Source organism: Malurus melanocephalus, unplaced genomic scaffold (genome assembly GCF_030028575.1).
Source record: "Malurus melanocephalus ecotype Western Australia unplaced genomic scaffold, MMel_1.1 scaffold_29, whole genome shotgun sequence".
NCBI classification, from domain to species: Eukaryota; Metazoa; Chordata; class Aves; order Passeriformes; family Maluridae; genus Malurus; species Malurus melanocephalus.
In genome coordinates this window covers 276,280-296,585 of record NW_026623261.1, presented here as the reverse complement: position 1 = coordinate 296,585, position 20,306 = coordinate 276,280, and the positions used below count along the sequence as shown (strand labels likewise).

Below are 20,306 nucleotides of genomic sequence, written 5' to 3'. Positions count from 1 at the left end.
TAATATATTCTAGTTCGTTTTCATCAACAAGCCTTCTGTCTCCCTCCCCTACCCCTTTTCAGAGATCTTCACAGCAAAACTTCCAGTTTGATCCCTTTTACCAACAATTTCCCTCAAAATCATTGTAGGTGTTACTAATGTTATTGTCAGGTTGAGATGTTATTGGTGTCATTACTAATAGGTGTTATTACCATCAATGTTACTTGCAAACACACTGACAACACTTGCCTTATTAAGGACTGGTTCTCTCAGTGGGATATCATTTTGTGCAGCCTTGCTTCATACAAAATTTTACTTCCCTGTTGCAGGACGAGATAACCCCACACCTAGGTAACAAACTAGGATATAAGTTAGAACATAAGAAATTAAAATATAATGCCTTATTGTACATTCTCCGATYGACAGTCAAGTCTCTGTGCTAAATGAAGGATGTAGTACAACAAAAATCACAGGAACAGAATGAGGCTCATTTCAGGCCTCTCAAATATTAGTATCATAAGGGGCAGCAGGAACTCAGAGAGGAAAACAGAAACAGAGCTCTTTAGCCTGCATGATATCTGCCTCAAACATTTTGAGACCAATCTTTKCTCTTCCCACCAAATATAGAGCATTGTACAAATACAGTATTTAATTTACTATCTAAGCAAGCTTTCAGTTTTCCCTGCCAGGTTAACTTCTCGGCTTTGAAAGCACTCATCACCAAATTAACACATCACCATCATCATCATTAACACATCACCATATTTGCTCACCACTTGAAAAACATACTAGCCAAACAGTTAAAACCACAACAGAGATGCATGTTTGTGAAAAGGGCAAGTGACATAATTTCAAAAATATTGCTACTTTTTCAGAGYATGTTCCTCTTCAATTTTTTGTCCTACTGATTTTTATACACTCTTATCAGGAGCCTTATCTTTTTGTGTCCTTTCCCTTTTTATTTTTTTTTATAACCTGTAATTGTGTTGGGAATTTGATTCAAAAGAAAAGGAAAATAAAGCCCTGATTGCCTCCATTTACTACTGGTTTGTTTCTTGGCACAGTTCTTGTACATGTGAACTTCACTACCACAGTCAGAGACAAGACCACCAGAAGCTCCACATCTGGAGTGCTCCAACACTTCTCAGGGAAGTTTTATTCAAMGTTAGTACACTACGTACCATGAGATCCCTAGGAACCCAAGACACCAGAAACAATGRGCCTACAGGAAAAGACCACCAAATCTGAGGTAACCCTGCCTGGCTGCACCACATGCAATGGTTCCTCACTTYTATAATGCTTCAATTCAGCAACCAGCTTCTATTGCACTACATTGCTCATCAGTGCAGACACAGCCATAGCCTTCCTAAGACACAGCCAAACAGAATTGCCCTGACAGGTAATAGAGGCATAAGACAAAAGTGGCAAGATCCTTCTACCTTCTTCCTGCAGCAGCTCATAAGATATCAAGAGCAAAATACAGAGCAGCTAAGTGTGCAGACAGCTCTACTCAAACATAACCTTATTTTGCCTTTGGAAATTTTTTTTAATGTTTTTATTCATAGCCGTTCAAGTTAAAAGCTTAAATTAAAAAAGGATGACTTCCTAGTTATCCAAGTCTTTCATTCCAAACTTTTTGGAAAGCAAACTGAAACACAATTCAGAACATTTATCCATGCTTTGACTTCATTTAATTTTACCATGCATTTGCATTTTCATACGTGGTCTTTATTGCTGTCTGTCTGTTAGGCTGCTATCTTCTGCAATCCATTAGCCAGTTTTCAAACACTGATTATAGTCCCCCATTAAGAATATCTTCTTTGCCCATGCATTTTATCTCCTGCTGTTATAACATTTCATCATGACAGAATCTGTAAACTGTGTCTGAGAACAAACTACTCTGTGTCTTAGGTAAACTGATCAATCATATATAAAAGAAACCAAAAATACTCCAGGGAACCTAGAAGTATTTATGTATTTTAGCAAGTGTAAACACATTTATCAAACAGCCACTGGGTCCATTTATGAGCTATACATCAATTACTGAACATTTACATAGAAGATACAATCATTGGTAGTTTATCTTTTATACTGCTAAAGGCAAATCCTCTTAATTAAAACTTATTTAGACAGAAGTTTTTAACTTCTGTGCAACTCTAATGTTCTTAATGTTGTTACACTTTCTTTACTTTTTCCCCTGACAGATGACAGAAATCCTGAGGTTCAATCGCATTCTTTCTTAGTTGTGYTCTGAACTGCCAAAGTATAAGGAAATAACAACTTCTCTGGGCTGAAACACRGCCAAAGTTATCTTTTACATAAGAAGGACACATTTTGCTTAAGTACCGAGGCCACATACCACCTGCTCTTTCTTAATTCTTACCCAAAGAAATGCAAATTTAATCAGATGCTTAATTACTATAGTTGAGATACAGTAAACAAGCAGATAAGAGAGAATGTAAAAGGGCAAGAAGAATACTATGATAAACAATACACAGTCATCTTGGATGCAGAATGTCTCAAAAAAGGATTAGGAAATGAACAGAAACCAGTTTTACCTGGATTCCTGCTTGACAGGGCCTTTTTAATATAGTAAACTGGAAGATAAAGGTAGCCTGATCTGGGAGTTCAAAAACCCCACACYAATAAAACAAAAGCTGAGCAGACGCACAGAAGAAACTGGAGAATTATCAGGAAAAGTCACCAGAACCCCTCTGCCTACCCATAACTCAGTCTTAACTAAGAAGGTATTCATCCCACAGGCTGGTTTGTTTTTCTGACCTCTTTCACCTGGCAATACACTCAATATACAGCATGAATGGAGTTGTTTAGAATTTTATGTATTACTGCCCACAAACCTGTCAGTGTAACAAGATGATGATAAAATAAGAGTTATTCCCAAAGTACCAAAAGCTGAAGAGCAGCAGCAAGGATGGRCTACACTTCCTTTCATTCCCAGTCCACATGCTGTTTTATAGAGGAAAAAAGGCATCCTGCTCATTCATGGCCCAGTACTAAAGAAACTTATCAACTTTCAGATTTCTGCAATGGATTTACAGATCYGTTTTACCCCTTTTTAATTTTACACCCTTTTCTTCATATCTTCTGTTTGGTTTGCACAGCTGAAATGCTGACACTGTCACASGACTCAGTCCTCAACCACAAGACAACAACTGATGTGAAAGAACATGTAAGAGGATTTGAGATCCTTACAGTTTAAGGACTTATTTATTACAAAATTGTGAACCCCAGTACCTAATTTAGTAGTCCAAAAATATGACAGCAGCTGTTTTTCATTTAAGGACAAAGGAATAGYGCACTTATGCATCCCTATATTTCATAAACCAAAGCAAGATTATATTGTTTTCCCATTTTCAAGGTATTATTCAAGGCAAGAAGTTTATCAAAACTACTTTCCACTACAGCTTTGTTGCAAGCACTACAAAAGCATTGCCCAGGAAACAGTACTTCATAAGAACTTAACAAACTGTGTATTAGGTAATCAACACCAATACTGCTGTGCACTTCAAAAGTGAATAAAATTGTTATTTTATTAGCAGAATAAATAAACATTTACCAACTTCATTCACTTGTTCCTGTGTCCTCTGGGGACTGCCTAATACAGAAACAGTAAATCTGAGAATTTTCTTTGGCTTTTGCTTTATATGCTAATGCTGGACTTYCTTTAGGTTTAGGCACACGATGGAAATGCGTCAAGTCTGAATGCAGAGAGATTTTTTTTGTTCCTTTTTAACCACATATTCACTTCCACTAAAAGATAATTTTTCTAATTCTCTTCATTATTGTAGAATAAGACCAGTCCATTAATTACTTAAGGTTGCTTTCAGGTGACAAGAATAGCTGTTTTAAGAGATGAATGGCCAAAATTATTTCCCAGAAACTCAAATTATCTAGCACTTGTTTTCATTCCCATTTCCATGCTTAAGCAAACAGAGAGAAATGTTTATGCTTAGCATCTGGATACTATCACTATGCAAGCAAAGCAATCCAACAGATTATTCCAGTATTCCTGGGGTCTGCAAATGTCATTATTAATCACAAATGCTACTCTTTCAGGTTCACAGCCTCATCACATAGCTCATAAAGCTCAGACCAAGGATTGTAAAATACATGGTTTCTGTCAACCTTAAAGTAACATGCAGACTCCCCTCTTTTGAATGCTCATAAAGAACATCTGTGCCGTCTCTCTAAACGAGAGCATAATCTTGCCCTTCCCAAATGCCGGTCATTTAACGCAACTCCTTATTCAACATTTGGCAGAAACACCAATAAATCACAAAAAGAACTGAGCATTCGGACTATAAACTCAAAAAATACAGATAAGTGAGCCAGAGGGAACAACCACCACCCCCAAAAAAGCTGTTTAGTATATCCATTTCAATGCCTTTAAAACAACCTATAAACTGAGCCTGGTAGTTAACTGCTGCCGTGCAGACAACAGGATACACCAACTGGCCAGGAACTCGCTCATCCCTGGAAAGAAGTGCAGACCTGGAAGCACTTCATGCCTTCAACATGACTCAGAAGGAGCTGTTAACCTACCCTACCGTATTCAACCAAATCACCATGCAGGTATTTTAAATGAAAGGAAAAAGAAGGGAAAAAAGAAAGGGGGGGAGGTAAAAATGTGCTGGGAATAACACACCACTTAGGAATGCAACACCTTCCCACTTGTGTAAGAAGAATGAAAGCATTAAACCATTAAACTAACTTTATCAAAGAAAAAAGTCAACCACAGTGGCTAATAACAGCATCTAAAGTAAGTAACTACTAACAGAAGTGGTTTAAAAATATTGAAAGCTAAAGCAAAAACCAATTTGATTAACAACTCACTTCCAGGTTTCAGCCACCTCAAAAAAAAAAAAAAAAAAAAAAAAAAAAAACCTTAAATCTTTCATGCTGTGACGTTACACCCATCTATTTAGCCTGTGTCTACCAGGAAAATTATAATCCCTTTCATTACCAAGCTTCGTTTCAACTGATTCAGAAATCCAAATCATTACACACTAAGGGTTTTGCTCTCACCTGGAAATTGTCTTTCCTTAATTCACACTTAAATATCTACTTACATTCTTACAAGTAAGTAGAGCAAGGACATGAAGGGTTTTCTTTGTGGTGGGGGTTGTGAATAGTTTGTCATGCTCTCTGAAAGAAAGGTARAAAGAAAGCCAACCCCTGAGAGATTTACAAATGCAAGAAACTTAATATAAATAGACCTTTTGCACTAAACAAGACCACACACACAAAGTATTCACATGCTGAAGAGCTGGCAAGCCAGTGGAATGAGTTTGCAATTTCTAGCATATTCACAACTTGAGTCAGGACTGATTACTGGTAAAAAATAACTGCAAAAAGAGTTTTTGTTTGGCTTTTCTGAACTGACTAAGGAAAAGACTGAAAAGATCATTTTATTACATTGCTGCTGTGCAAGAGTGGAAAGCCTCTTTAACTGGAAATTCTCTAGCCTGAAAAATGAACATGGAATGCACCAAACAATGTTGTCACATCAACAAAAAGATACAGAAGTAGCCAGTTAAGCGAAGCAGCACATAAAAATTACATGAAAAGTCAAATTGTATTTATACTCAACTATTTACTTACACTATTTAACCATTTTGAGTAAGGAATCTCATCTACCTTATCTCTCTTCACTTATGGCATRAAACATCGACTTTAAACTCTTCCAACAAAAAACAAGGAGATTTAAAAAAGGTGCAGAAGGGGGCTGTCACAAATGAGTATTTAAGGCCACTTAAAGATACGCTGGCCTGGGGCCGGGGTGGGGGAGGTGAATGTACCAGGGCAGGGACACCGAGTGTGAGAACAGTGGGGAAAGTGACAACCACTTCTTTCTTCAGGTATGGGGGAAAGGATTATGGGACCAACCATTCGGTAATTCTGAGACTGGACTGGGGCTTTTTGTTTATTTAACATTACTTTTAAACCAACACGATTACCTCCTCTGTAAAACTTATGACAGAAAGCACTGAAGTTCACTCAACGKTTTGGGATGCACTGTCTACTTAAAATGCATACAGTACTCAGACTTAAGAATCCTAATTGGAGAGATACCTGAGAAAAGTATATTCCACAACTGYAAAAATGCACTTCTTCTAAGGAATYAGAAGTTGAACAAAATATAAAACTGCCTTTGGTATTGTGGGTTGTTAGACTTCTAAGAAATCGTCCCTTTAAAGTATTTTATATCGAGTGATGGCAGTCAGCACTGAAAACTTATCTCTACTGTATGAAGCCATGAACTCAGTCACATTTCTTCAGCACTCTTACGGCTGATAAACACTGTCACATTTACAAAGAACAGGCAAATAGGATGACACCAGAATAACCAAGACAGCTGATAAAATCTTGATCTTACTCCAGCCTAATACCACACAGATATGATACAGATATAACAATGTGTCAAAATATAAAATCAGAGCATTTTTCTAAHCAATAGCAACAGCACAATTCTCTGCCAGGTCATGTAAATTGAATTTTTCACTGTAGTGAAGAAGACAAAAGCAGCCTAAAATTTCAGAGCATCAATAGGTTTTTTTCTTTTTTACTTAAAACCATAAATCATTTAAAAACAGCAAATATCATAAACTACACTATAGGACATGCAAAGAAACACAACTTCTATTTAGAAACAGTAATACAAAAAAATAATTGAAGAAATCAGATATCCAGTCAAAAAATTAACTCTGAGCAGTTTTGAATTCATTTGAACTACAGCCACAATTATTCTTCATAATATTTTTCTCTTCTGGTTAATATTCATCAGTCATTTTTACTGTTACGGAACAAGTGTTTACACACAAAAGAAAGCATACAACTCCACCTCAAAATAAATTGAGTAACCAGTGTGTAATAATTAGAATAAACATACCATAATTTAATTGCAACAGAACTTGGGTTTAAAGCATTCAACAGCATCTCATAAGTCAGCAGAATTAATTTCATGACATGGTAGTTGAGAAATGGCTTCTTTTGCTATTCAATTAATAAATATAATCACATGTTTTTAGTAAATGGCACCAGAAACAAATGACTTTCTGACAAACTGAAAGGTCCAATCTTTCATACACTAGCTAAAAAAATAACCTCGTATTACCTTAATACYGGGCAAAGAATTGATTTTTTTCACAGCACCAATCCTCAAGAATTAAATCTCTCTTAATATCTTCTACTGAAAATGCAAACACAACTTTCAATTGTATGGACTCCTAGTGGGAGCAGACAGTAAGTGACTTGAAGCTAAATAGTAGATACTRTAAGTGACTTCAGCTGGGAAGCTAAATAGTAGATACACACTATAAGTGACTTCAGCTGGGAAGTTTGCATGGTTTTAAACAAGTAGTTTACAAGCCACCTGTAGTCAAGGCTTACCAGGAAGCAGCACAAGGTAATGACCTTTCTGACCCACAAAATCCAAAATTGGGTGTGGAAGGACTTTATGCTCAGCCAGATGATACAAAATTGTCACCAGTGCCATTCACCCCTGCCCAACTGGCTCCCTCTGGCATTTAGAAGGCCCAACTGCTCACTCTGGGCATTTCTGCTCTTCTACCCACATTCACRTCTCATGAGCAATCCTGTTTAAAAACCCCAGAGGATGGGGAAGGACAGATCATGCAGGGAAAAGATGTGAAACCGCAGAAACCACCTCTAAACCAGTTCCTGCTGCACCCCAAACTGGGTGTCACAACATTCTCTAATTCTAGCCTTGTATCTAGGTGTCACCTCCACCAAGTCCTCTATTGCTTGACATCACAATTGCTCTCTAAGTGCCATGAACAGGCCACTCCTTATTTGTACAATTATATAATGAATGCCTTCACTATCTATTACAGCAAAGGACACATTTAAGCCCAGTTTACTCAAAGCTGCATGTCAGAAACACCAGCATAAGGCTGTCATCAGTTTGTGTGCAGTCAGCCAGAACACAGCCTCAATCACCTTCACCAGTCCAACCCCTCCAGCTCCAGAGGGAACACCAGACCTCTCTTCCCACCTCAATCCACACCYTCCTGCCTCTTTGCATTTCCTTGGGTGGATGAAGTGCTGGCATGGCGAGCAGAGTGTAGACCCCATGTGATTCAATATAGTGCCAGATTTACCTTAGCTGAGCTGCACTGCAATTGCAGCTCCAAACTGAGCCTTCCCACCATCAGCCCTCATCCTCCCATACATCAAATTTAGGAGGCTGCACATCTGTCAGTGAACTAATAGGAAACTAATCCCAAGCCCCTTCAAGGAGATTTGCATAAAGCTAAACCAACTCACCCACAGGACGCTTGGTGGCCAAACCCATCACAGGCAAAGACCTAAGAGCCACTCAAGTGATAGCAATGCCCCCCTCTGTGGCAGCAATAATTTAAATCAGCTTAATGGCATTGCCARACTGCAAATGAAGCTCCAAATCTGAGTACACACTTCAGGGAGCAACACTACAAAGGCATCTTCTCATGACAATGATAAGCTATGACAGATGGGATTCCATCAGCACCTGAAAACACAAGGTAYGTCCTAATTGACCCAGCTAACAGGACTGAAGAAATTTTTTTTTGGAAGCTTCCTACTACACAGTCAACAGGATCYGTGTTGCAAGAGGAAAAGCAGAGATTTCACCCGAACAGATGCTGATGCTCAGTCGCATACCAGCTCCTGAGAGGCACGATGACCTAGAGGTCTACCAGCTAAACAGATCACACAAAGACATCATAAAGACTCAACAGCAAGAAGCAACTCTACAGCAGTGCCACAGAACTCTCTACGTGTTAATACAGACACTGTCAATCTTYACATATAAGAGGATAAACTCTTTTTAACTCTCTTGTCTTAACAAGAGTATCCCAAGAAAGAGACAAACCCCAGCGGTAAGTGTTAAACTCTCCCAAATATCCAACATGASGTCAAAGACCCTTTAAGAGCCTTGCTTAAAATCTCTCCTTCCTCCAAAAGGGATGGTTAAAAACTCTCTCCTTTCCAGAAGTCCTGCAGTCCACTGGCACAGCCACCCYACAGACCATCATTTAATGCAATAGCTCAGCTCTTCAGTAATGAAATAGTTCCATAAAAGTGTCAGCTCAGAATCAGGAGTGAGACAAATGGTCAAAAAAGCCAAGCAAATGACAGGAATGATCACACTATAGATAGGGAACAGAACAGAAATCATTATTAAGCGCTATATAAATCCATCAGGCAGCTGTCTCATGGATGCTCTGAGCAATGTAGAACTGGAACAGAAAGAGAAGGCTGATAAAGGATAAAAAGAAGATATGGAATGATAGCTTCATAGAAGGTGGCTGCAACTGGACTTTTCTGATTAGAAAAGGAATAGTTGAGATAGGGTGGAAAAATCCTGTGTGGCATGAAGGTAAAATGTGAGGAATTTTTATTTATCTTTTAATACAAGAGGTAGGATATATGAAATACAACCAGCCATTTCAAAAAACAAAGGACCATAGCTTTCTCACATGACTTATAGATTCCTTACCACAAAGCAARGCAAATACTAAAAACAACACAGGCTGAAAATGTCATTGGGCACAATCACAGTTACAAAGCCACTTACAGTATAAAATACCAATACTTWGTCACTGTGGACAGACAGTATTCAGAGGAAATCACTCACCTTGCCAAAAATCCCTCTCCCCAAGTGCCCACCATYAGAGACTAGATACTAGACTAGGTGGAACTCTCACTTCATCATGTGCAGATTTCTTACCTCACCCCCCAATTTTTTTTTTTTTTTAATTTTACTTTTATCAGTCATCATAAGTAGCTCATAAATAAGAGCAAGGCACCTTCCTTGTTTTAAGGTGTACTGTGTACATTGCTACCACACTAATCAAGCAGTACTGTGATTTCTCAAAGGGGACTAAAAAGGACTTCCGGGGTCATTGTGTTCTGGGTGCTTTCAATTTCACATGAATCAGTTGCGTTCCAATTAGAAAATTTATATCCACTGTRTAAGTGTAACATTGCACCTGAAAATACAGATAGACAAGTGATCTCTGAACCAAAAGTGCCATGGAAGGAGCTGAATACACAAAAAAGAAGAAAACATTTGAGAAGGAAGTGATGAAAGCAAGAAAATCATTTGACTTCCAATTTCACTCATTTTCCATATAATTTGTCAATAGATTTTAGCAGCTTGATGGGAAAGAAAAAAGCTACTGGTAAGTGTCTTATACATRCACACCTACCTGCACCAGTGTCTCTTGTATATATGCAAATTGTAGCATTCAAGGTAAAATATGACTGAAGCATCTTCTGCTCTTCTGGCAGCAAAGAGCTAATTTGAGTTTAATTACTTTAAAATACTTTTAAACATTTTCAAAGAGCTCTCTATTTCTTCTAATGCRTGATTACAAACAAAAGATATGCTTGTTACAATTTTCATATATTTCTCTGGTAGTACATTTCATGAAAAAAATTATAAAACAATTATATTCTACTTTATCATATCAAATTTCTGAGTTAGATTCACTCCCCAAGACAGACTATCAGGGAGGGRAAAAAGATTAACTTAAAAATATTTACTGTTGCATGTTCATTTGTGACACTAACTACTTTGCATGCAAAAGTCTAAGGAATAACAATTTTAATAAATGACTTGAACTCATAAAACAGTGCTTTTTATGCTTAACTATTCCTGTGATCTAAAATATCACAATTAAATAACTTCAGCTGAAGCATCTAGAATTTATATCCTCATATCATTTATTTAGTAATTAAAAACCCCACACACTTGCACAGACACCATCAGAGGCAATGCAATGCATATTTCTATCAGCTAGTTGACAAGCCGGCAGCATTCCTCAATTTTTTTTTTTAAATATTCCTTTTTTTTCCCCTCCAAATTTGAAAATATGCAAATTGCTAAAAATAAYATTCAAAAAATATAAGTTTAAAGTGATTGAGTTGTGAAAACAAGCTGAACTTGTTCTTTATCGAACTGTAGGAGTTGCAGATGAAAGGAGGTGCTATATAAGGAATAGCTAGACTTCAACAGAGAACACACTGCCAAAACATTTTGGCCTAGATTCTGACAGGCACGCACCCAAGTTGAAGGGTCATGGAAAGCAGCGGTGTAAAGAAACAATCTACAGAGACCAGAAAACATTACACTGAGGATTATGGCTGTGTTGGGGGGAAGGGGGAGGAGGATGAGGGCAGAGAGAAACTGCTCAGGGTTTTGTTTGCTTAGGGTTTTTGCTTTTTTTTTGTTTGAAATCTGGGGGGAAAAACAAAAGATACAATGTCTCTATTATGAGCAAAGGGGGCGGAGAAAACATACACGCACAATTTCTAAGACAGTAACAAATTACAAAATGCATCTTGTTCTTTTTCCTAAGTTGCTGCTGCTCCTCTCATTTGCTTTCATGGAATATGTTAGGAGGAAGAACAGACGGCWAACTATCACACACAGTTCCTGAAGAAGGCCAACTTTCAAGAAATCCATMCTCTGCAATTTGATTAGACCCTTAATAAACTTGTCAGAGTTTTTATGAAGAATTCTGTATCTGGCTAGGATTCCTGCTCAGGAGTAGTACAAAGCAACATAAAAAGGAAATAAAAATCAAATTAAAATGAGAGAGAGATTTGTGAACGGTCCAGACTGACTTAATACCTTCATTTATGACGAAGGGAAATTAACAGTTTTCAATTCTTGCAATTCAGGTGGGAAGAATATTAATAAAAAGGGAGCTGAGAATTAGTTAGGTTTAGTTTAACTTGGAAAAGTACAGGCTGTTATATTACTGAGGATGGCTGAAAYGCAGTCAAAGAAAGATGATTGTAAAACAGTACTCATGTTAAACAACAGAGATGACTAGGAAAAAATCAGATGCTCCAGTGTGCACCAGAGAAACTTCTCATTGTAGGCTACAGAAAAGTTCTCACTGGAACAGACATATGAACCCAAACCTTTGTGTATGCATCCACTAACATCATAATAAAGAAGTCTCATCAATAGAATCACAAACATACATACACACTCCTGGACTGGCTTAGAATAAGTAACAAAACAAAGTTTGTGGCCRTTATCAAATTCAGTAGGGCATACCTCTACTTGTGGATATTTAATAAGAGCCCAAGAACCGTACCTTAAACCGAGTACAATCATAGAACCAGCTACTAACAACTCTATCTCTCTAAACCTTCAAAAAAAGTCTGAGTGTCTCCAATTAATAAACCTCTGACTGGTGCAACACATCAGTATTCTTGATACTTGGCAATAGAAACCAAAGTCTCTAGCTGCTGACATGCTATACACACCAAAAAAAATTAATCTTGTGTTTCCTAGATACAATTGTTCAACTCCTTGACAAGCTTTACCTACTCTGGTCAGAAGGATATTGAACATTCTTTTCCACTTACCTAACACATACCCCACAGTACCAACCTGACTGCTTGTACTTGCAATTCCAAAATGGGCTGCATGCCACATTTTCAGCACAAAATACCACAGACCATATAAGTTATCAGAACTTCCTACTCTCCTTACACCAGTGAACAAGCTTATAAAAACATCTTTATGTAAGTGTTACCTTTGGTGTTAACATTAGTCTGATGAGTTAAGAGTAAAGCAAAAATCACTGGTTTGACTTAACTACGGTTTTGAATGAAAAGATATGACGCTTAGGAWTATTTCATTTTAGCTGCTCCTACAACATACCAACTGTGTATATGGTACATTTCCCTTCCTCTGGTAAAGGGCTCGTATGTGCTTACGTAATTTTACAATTCTGATACAGAGGCATTAAATTATACACACCAAAATCAGACACACGGATGGATGTGATCTGTTCAGACCAGCACTGCTTCAGCATATTTCTTAATCGATGACATTTCAAATGTCTCAATTAAAAATTAATTTACGGGAGGACCAGGAGGAAAAGAAGAAAAGCCCCTTGACTACACATCAGTCCTTTAAAGTCTCAAGAGTGTAGATACTTTTATTAATGGCAGTTTTCATCAGTATCCTATGATAAAGATCTCAAATGCCAACTAATGCACCCGATGCAATTGCAAGTACTATTCAAAAGAACGTGGGGAGGGAAGAAAGAAAATTAAGAGCCTTAAGTCTATTTCAGCTAGTCAGTCAGTCCTTCGCCTAACACTTCACGCCGCAAACAATAAGAGCGCGTTCACGATAAAGCTTCACCCCGAGCAGACGAAGGGTGCTTCATAAACTACAGCGGAGCAGTTGTGGGTGACKGTCCGGCACACGTGTCCCCAGTGCCCCGGATCGCCCCGGCACAGCACGGGAGATGCTGCCCCCTCTTCCCGGAGCGGCCGCTCCAGCCCCGGGCTCTCCGCCCCGAGGCTCCCCCGGGGCCAACAACTCACCACCACACCGGCCGCAGCTCCCACCGCCCGGCCCCGCGGGCTTTAATTCCGCAAAACCCCGCGGCGTTGGGCGGACGGGGAGGAAGGGGCGAGGAATTCGCGGCTTTCACACAAAACAGACGCCGACCCTATCGGCGCTTTTTCTCCCGGTTTCTCACCCACCACTCTTTTTTCAGCGTGGGGAGGGGGGATCCCGATGGCCAGCGGCAGCTCRTGTCTCCCCGCCCCACGCCTCGGGGAGAGGGGAGCGGCCGGGCTGCGCCCTCCACGCGGGCAGGGAAACACCGGGAAAAGTTTGAGCGGGGGAAGGGGCGACAACAGCTCCAGCCCCGCCGGCACCTGGGAGGCTGGCCGGGGGAGAGAAGGAGGAGGAGGTGAGGAAGGGGAGTCTGTGAGGTGCCCGAAGCCCGCGCTCCGCACGCCCCTGCCAGCCCCGCGCCGGCAGCCCGCGCACACGCGTGGGTCGCCCACCGCGCCCCGCAGAGAGGAGGGGGCGGAGGTGTGGGGCAGCCCCTCTGGAGCCCCACCGCCGCTCCTCGGGGCGGGAGCCGGGTMCCGGAGCAGCGCGACCCTTCCCAACCCTCTCCCTTTCCTTCCCCTCCCTTTCCCGGCAGGCAGCCCGGGCACGGCGCGACCCCGCCGMGCCTCCCGCCCTCACCTGGGCGCCGAGCAAGAACTCACCTGCGGAGAGCTGGGCCCGGGCCGCCCCGAGCAGGGCGGGCGAGCGGCCGGCCAGCAGGGCTAGCGCCGCCAGCAGCGGCAGCGAGGCGGCGGCGCCGGCTCCCCTGCCCATGCCGACTTGCTGAGAAGTTTCTGAAAGAGGCCGGGGCTGCCCCGGCCCGCGGCGGCGGGCGGAGCGCACCTCGACCGCCCCTCTCGCCGCGGCGCCTCGCCAGGAGACCCCCGCGCCGAGGGGCGCCCGCTGGCCCCGGGGCCGCCCGCTGGGGCAGCCGTGTGCGGCGCGACGAGCGCGGCGGCGGTGGCACCGGTTCCCCTCGTACTCCGGAGTTACTTTGCTGCTGGGCGAGTCGGGCGGGAGGGAGGAGCCGAGCGCGCACGTCCAACCCCCGCTCCCCGGCACTTGGCACGGGGAATGTGGGACTCCGGCCCGCAGCCCGGCGCGGGTGCAGCGGCGCCCGGCAGCGCCTCCTGCTGCAGGCGCGGGGGCAGCACCGGCTCGGATCGGCGCTGCTCGGATCGGCTCCGCTCCGCTCGGATCGGCTTTCCCTGGCGCGGCGCGGCTCGACTTTCCCTGGCACAGTTCAGCTTTCCCTGGCACGGCTCGGCTTTCCCTGGCACGGCTCGGCTTTCCCTGGCACGGCTCGGCTTTCCCTGGCACGGCTCGGCTCGGCTCTTCGCCGCCCTCTCCGGCACGGCACAGCCGGGCTCAGTGCGGCTCCGCTCAACTCGTCTCGGCTCGGCACGGCACGGGAGCTACTACAGGCGGCTGTGTGAGCCCCCCGCTCTCAGTCTCCCGGCTGAGGGAAACCTGCGGCGTCTGGAGGAGAAGGAGGAGAGGGGCGGAAGGGAGAGGGCGCCGGCTGAGCTGGCGGGGCGGAAGGTCGGGGCAGGGAGCGCGGCCGGGGGCGGTGGGTCTCGGGCGCTGGCTGCGGGGGAAAGACCGCACGCCTCGGGTGGGATCTGTTGGCTCATCCCGCTCTTGGAAACGCGGWATAGATCGGGTGGCGAGCGTGGCGTTATCAGCGCGCATCAAACAGCCTGGCTGTATCCTCGAGTCAGGGTTCGTGTTTTTGATTTCTTTGKCAACACTTGTCTGGTTCCTAACGCCAGTAAAGGCTCATTGTTCGCAGTCGGAATGGTAATAAACAGTATTGCCGTTATCCTAGCGTTTCCACGTGTGATGACTACCTGACCTTTCAGACAGGTCTGTGTGCAGCTGTGCGACTGTGACACACGTGGGTTGTGATGAAGGATACTCTCTCCTGATCCACACCCCAGGTATGCCCTGTAATAAAGGCCTCATTCTCTGTTCCTAAAAACACTGTAGGTCCTTGCACGTCCAGAGCTCAGAATGCCAAAAAGCATTTGGAATAACAAAGTCACCAGTGCTGGAATTTATGTTTAAATAATTTCCTATTTTTTATTAGATTTTCTTTTTCACATGGCAACTCGTAATTAGAGATGTTGTATAATGATTACAACTGAACCTGAAACCACTGTAAACTCACAGGTTTTATTGCAAGTTCGAAATTCAATCCAGGTTCATCAAAGGTTTGCTGTGATTCAAAATCCTTTCCAGCCATTGTCTGGCAATTGATAGGTTTACCTCAAAGTCCCACAAGCCCTAAGGTTTTCACAGGAAAAAAAAAAAAAAAAAAAAAGAACCACAACATGTTATACAAAATATCATGTAGTTCACACACACACAACACCAAAAAACCTCTACACCTGGAAAACCCTGCCCTTCATTTGGGTGCAGTGGCTGCAAAGTAACTTGCATGGTTACCATGAACTATAAAATGATGTGCTTCAGTGAACATGGCTCTTTGTTTGAACTTCAAGACGAACGGGAGCTGTGTAAGATGATCTCATGACGCCCAGTGTTTCAGGAAGGATGGGACATGTACCAGAAGGGAAATTGTTCTGAGCAAGGTGAAGGAAAGAAGTGTGCCACCCCAGCTTCTGATGCCTGAGGATACATCACCATTTCTGTTGTTAATGAAGATGATGTACTCAGTYATATTGGTGTGAGGGAGTATGTGGGAGTCTGATGCCTGCCTTCWTGCTGGGAGCGATATAACTAACTCTGTGAAAGTGACTTCAAGCCASATATTTCATGAGTTGTTTGGGAGGGCAGAGGACAGGAAGACAAAYATCTCCTTCCCCTTTACCTCCATGACAGGCTTGCAGCTATCTCCAGTTATCAGCACTGCAGATTGCCACGTCCAGAGTGGGGGAGAGGTTGTTAGGTGATGGTGAATGTGCAGCTCCATGTTGCTGCTCATTTCATTGCTCTGAGGTGATGGATYCCACTGATGATATACAATCATCKGGGCTTTATCCRGATAGCTTGCACAAGTTCCAGTAGGAGTCTCTCGAGATTTCATCCTTTCCATTATTCCATTTCTATTAAAAAGCAACAAAAAGGATTTTGATTGCTATTCTTTCCTTGACTAGAGAGTTCAAGCTTGAGAGGAAGGGGTGAGGTGTGCATGTGACTCCACTTTTCCCTCAGGTGTGTGTGCATCTGTTGAACTATTATGTGCAGTTCACTCTACGTGTCCTTCTACCGTACTTGGCATCCTGACAAATACTTCAACTTACACTTCAGGTTKGAGGTATTTTTTATGCTGTATGACATGAATGGATTTATTTTTGCTCTTTTACATTTTTAGAGCCCTAAATGTTTTTCAGGTTTTGTGTTTCCAATTAAGAGCAAGCAAATCTATTTACCTGTTGCACATCTTTTTAATAATGTTTGGGCTAACAACTGCTCTGCTTAATGCAAGTCAAATATAGTAGCAGAAAGGTGGAGACACCCCACAGTAACACCTTTCCCTCCAGCCCAAGGGGTATTTGGAACCTAAGGTAGGTCTTTATCTTAATAATTGAAACCTCTAAATAAAGTGCTAAATAAATCTCTGTCAATTTCAAGAAACTGGTTCTGAAACTCTACTAAATGCCTCTACTTTCTTTACATTGCCTGTTAAAMCCTTCCCATTATAGTTTTGGGTGTTGCTAAGCCCGTCATAACATATTTTTTAACACAGGCTATCACTTATTTATATCCATAATGACTGACAGATGTCTAGCRTAATATAACATCTCACAGCAAAATATCTTAAATTAGCAATATTCCGGTGCTATATGATAGACTCCACATCTAAGATGGTATTTTCCTGTAGTATTTGAACAGTATGTAAAGTCTRGATATGTTATAGTAAATTACATATTCCTAACCAGGGAAAATATTTCCCTCTTCCTTCTTTTTCAAGAACCTTTAACCATTCTCCTAGAGCACAAGGGGATTTGCAGAGATTTAAATGAAAATTTTCAGAAAAAGATAGTCAAGTATTCTCATTATTCTGCTGCTCCCATCCAGCTTTCCACCCCTCTGCACGTTTGCTTCCTTTGAGAAAATCTGCTCATTTATTCTGTGAGCCTTAGCAAGATCCAAGGCCTTGAAGTTCTGCCTCTTCGAGGTTGGAGATCCTGAAGAATATTCAGAATTGTATTGATTGAGGTTTCCTTGGTGTTATCCAATGATGCCCATGGGAGGGATTTTAYTGTAGTTTGAGTTCTGAAAAAAAAYACCTCTATGAAATACRCTTCAAATTTCAATTRAATGTGTTATTTTACTGCCTAGTACTCACAGAGGCTTTTTGAGAGCATGCTAATTTCACAGAGAATCAGCAGCCAACACTCTTGTTTTAAGAAACCATGAACACGTGGACTGAAGAAGAGGAGACAATGCTGAGGTCCTTACTGGTGCCTTTGAACAGCCTCCCCTCACACAGCTGCTTTTTGGGAGCAAATGCAGGGCAGTCAGAGGGTCTGAAAAGGATGGGGATTCACTGATGTGTGTTGTGTGTGCACAGGGCCTGGATAACAGCTTCCAAATGGGAGCACCCCACATTCACCCAGCTACTTGTGCTACATGCTGAGAACAGGACATGTGACAAGTGACCTGTCCAGTGACAGGGGTGTCTGCAGCTCTTGCTCACATTCTTCAGCTCCATGTCATCAAAGCTAGAGACAGGCTGGTGTGATTACAGAGATTACTGCGAGGCATTTTGTTTGGTCAAAGAGTGGGCTCAATGATYTTGGAAGTCTTTTCCAACCTTAATGATTCTATTATTCTAGTCTATCATTCTATAATTTCCCATCCTGAGCCTCCTGTTCTCACTTGACCACCATTCTCAGCAACATCTATCTTTCAGGATAGAACTTTCCACTGTCTATCCAGAGATGGGATATTACTTGGGTCTGTTTGTCATTTCTGCAGTTTTGATAAAATAGCCTGGGATTTTTTTTTTTTTTTAAAGAACACATTTCCTGTTATTGACCAAATACTGTCTTATTTTTACTTTGAGCTGACAAAATAGTTGACAACTGAAATACAGCATGGGAATAGCCTTCAAGAAGGAGTGAGGCATGGCCTTGCTCTGAAATAAATTGTTTTACTGAATTCCATCCCTTCAAAATTACATTGCASTGTACGTTTCTCCTGCCACAGTCCAGCCCAGAAAGAAACTGGTCCMTGATGCAATTGGATATTGGATATTGTCCAAATATCAAAGAAGCAGTTCTCTGCAAAAGTCTCTGTTTTAATAGGGTCTTGTTCTGTAAGACACTATTTGGTTAAAGCAAGGGACACCAAGAGCTGGTCTCTGTGAGACAGCTAATAGCTGAAACTCAGAATACCTGAGTGATTCATTGGTCTGTGATGAATGTATAAATTCCTCATCAGGAACTCATGCTTAGTTTTAAAGTTCTTACAACACATTTTCTGTATGTATGTGTTTAAGCAAATGAACCTTTCCACGTTACCTACAAGTCTTTTACCAGTCAAATTCTACCCCCATTCCATTCATCATAGATTCATGCTTATATTCTTCATTAGAAACATAGGAGGAAATATTATTTTGTGCCATTGGGGAAGACACCAAAAAGACTTCAGAAATTTCTGAGGTCTTGCAAAAGTACATTGCACTGCTRCACTGATTGCCCAGCTCTTTTTAGATTATTGTACCTGTACCTGCTGCTTGCAGGGTTTGAAAGCATGTAGAGCTTTAAAGTCTGCAACACTGAAGCTGMGCTTGAACTCAGTTGAAGGTGTTCACTTGGGTTTTGGAACAGCTCCAAAAAGACACTCAATGTGCCCTGCAAAGATTCATGAGAAACTGTGAAGAAAAACAGGCAGATGGCCTTAGAGCGTTTTTTGCCACTGAAGTGCAATAGACAAAGAGATCCAACAGTAGAGAAAGGTTGAGTTGGATGAGGTCTTGCAAGTGTTAACCTGAAAGTGAAAACAAAAAGCTGATAGAAAAATTAATGTAGAAGGAGAATATACAGATGGGTTTTCTAGAACTATAATTTTAGCAGCAGCTTTTGGGGCTAAATAGTTATGTGTGGTCGGGAGGATAAATCACAAAATAGTGCTTCAGTTTACCTATATTCCATATAAATCCGCATATACTTGTAACTTAATTGAGTAAAAATGCACATTTAAAATTCAATGAGTAAAATGTTTCAGTGAATAAAAGATAATGGATGAAAGAAACAAAATCAACAMAGTGCAAAATAAAGTTGCATTTTTCATCCAGCTTTAACCCAGGCTTAGTATGTTGTGATTGGCACAAGAAACATGGAGATATTTTGTACACGAAAAGAAAMACAGAATTAGGTAGAAACACATTCTTGAGAATGAAATTTAAAGAGTATGCAGTTTGTGAATTTTCAAGTGATAGGCCTTGAAACACTTAAATATAATTTTGGGAGTGCCGATGGATGAGAGGCTGTACATGACCCAGCAATGTGTACTCGCTGCCCAGAGAGCCAAACCTGTCCTGGGCTGCATCCAAAGCAATGTGGGCAGCAGGGCCAGGAGGGGACTGTTCCTCTGATCCACTGTGGTGAGACCCCACCTGCAGTGCTGCATCCAGCTCTGGGGGCCAGCACAGGAAGGACAMGGACCTGTTGGAGGGAGTCCAGAGGAGGGACACCAAGGTGATTAGAGGGCTGGAGCATCTCTCTTATGAGGATAAGCTAAGAAAATTAGGATTGTTCAGCCTGGAAAAGAGAAGGCTTTGGAGTGACCTAATTGTGACTTTCCATTACTAGAGGAGAGTACACATGGAAGATGARGAAAACTTAGAATAACAGGTAGTGACAGGACCTGTCACTACCTGAAGACAGGGCAATGTCTTCAAACTGAAAGAAAGTGGGTTTAAGTTAGATATTAGGAAGAAATTCTTTACTGTGAC

General features: G+C 41.7%; 1 protein-coding gene across 4 annotated transcripts in view; it reads right to left on the bottom strand.

The window, feature by feature from the left end:
• Positions 1 to 14,299, bottom strand: part of PTPRK (protein tyrosine phosphatase receptor type K) — a 384,925-nt gene extending 370,626 nt beyond the window's left edge. For 2 of the 4 annotated variants that reach the window (XM_057363580.1, XM_057363583.1), the window contains exon 1: positions 14,041 to 14,298. In XM_057363580.1, coding sequence (XP_057219563.1) covers positions 14,041 to 14,152 — 112 coding nt within the window. In that variant the 5' untranslated portion in view covers positions 14,153 to 14,298. Of the gene's footprint in view, positions 1 to 14,040 lie in introns of all 4 variants that reach the window. The other 2 variants (XM_057363581.1, XM_057363582.1) reach the window with 2 other exon arrangements.
• Positions 14,300 to 20,306: the final 6,007 nt, after the last annotated feature.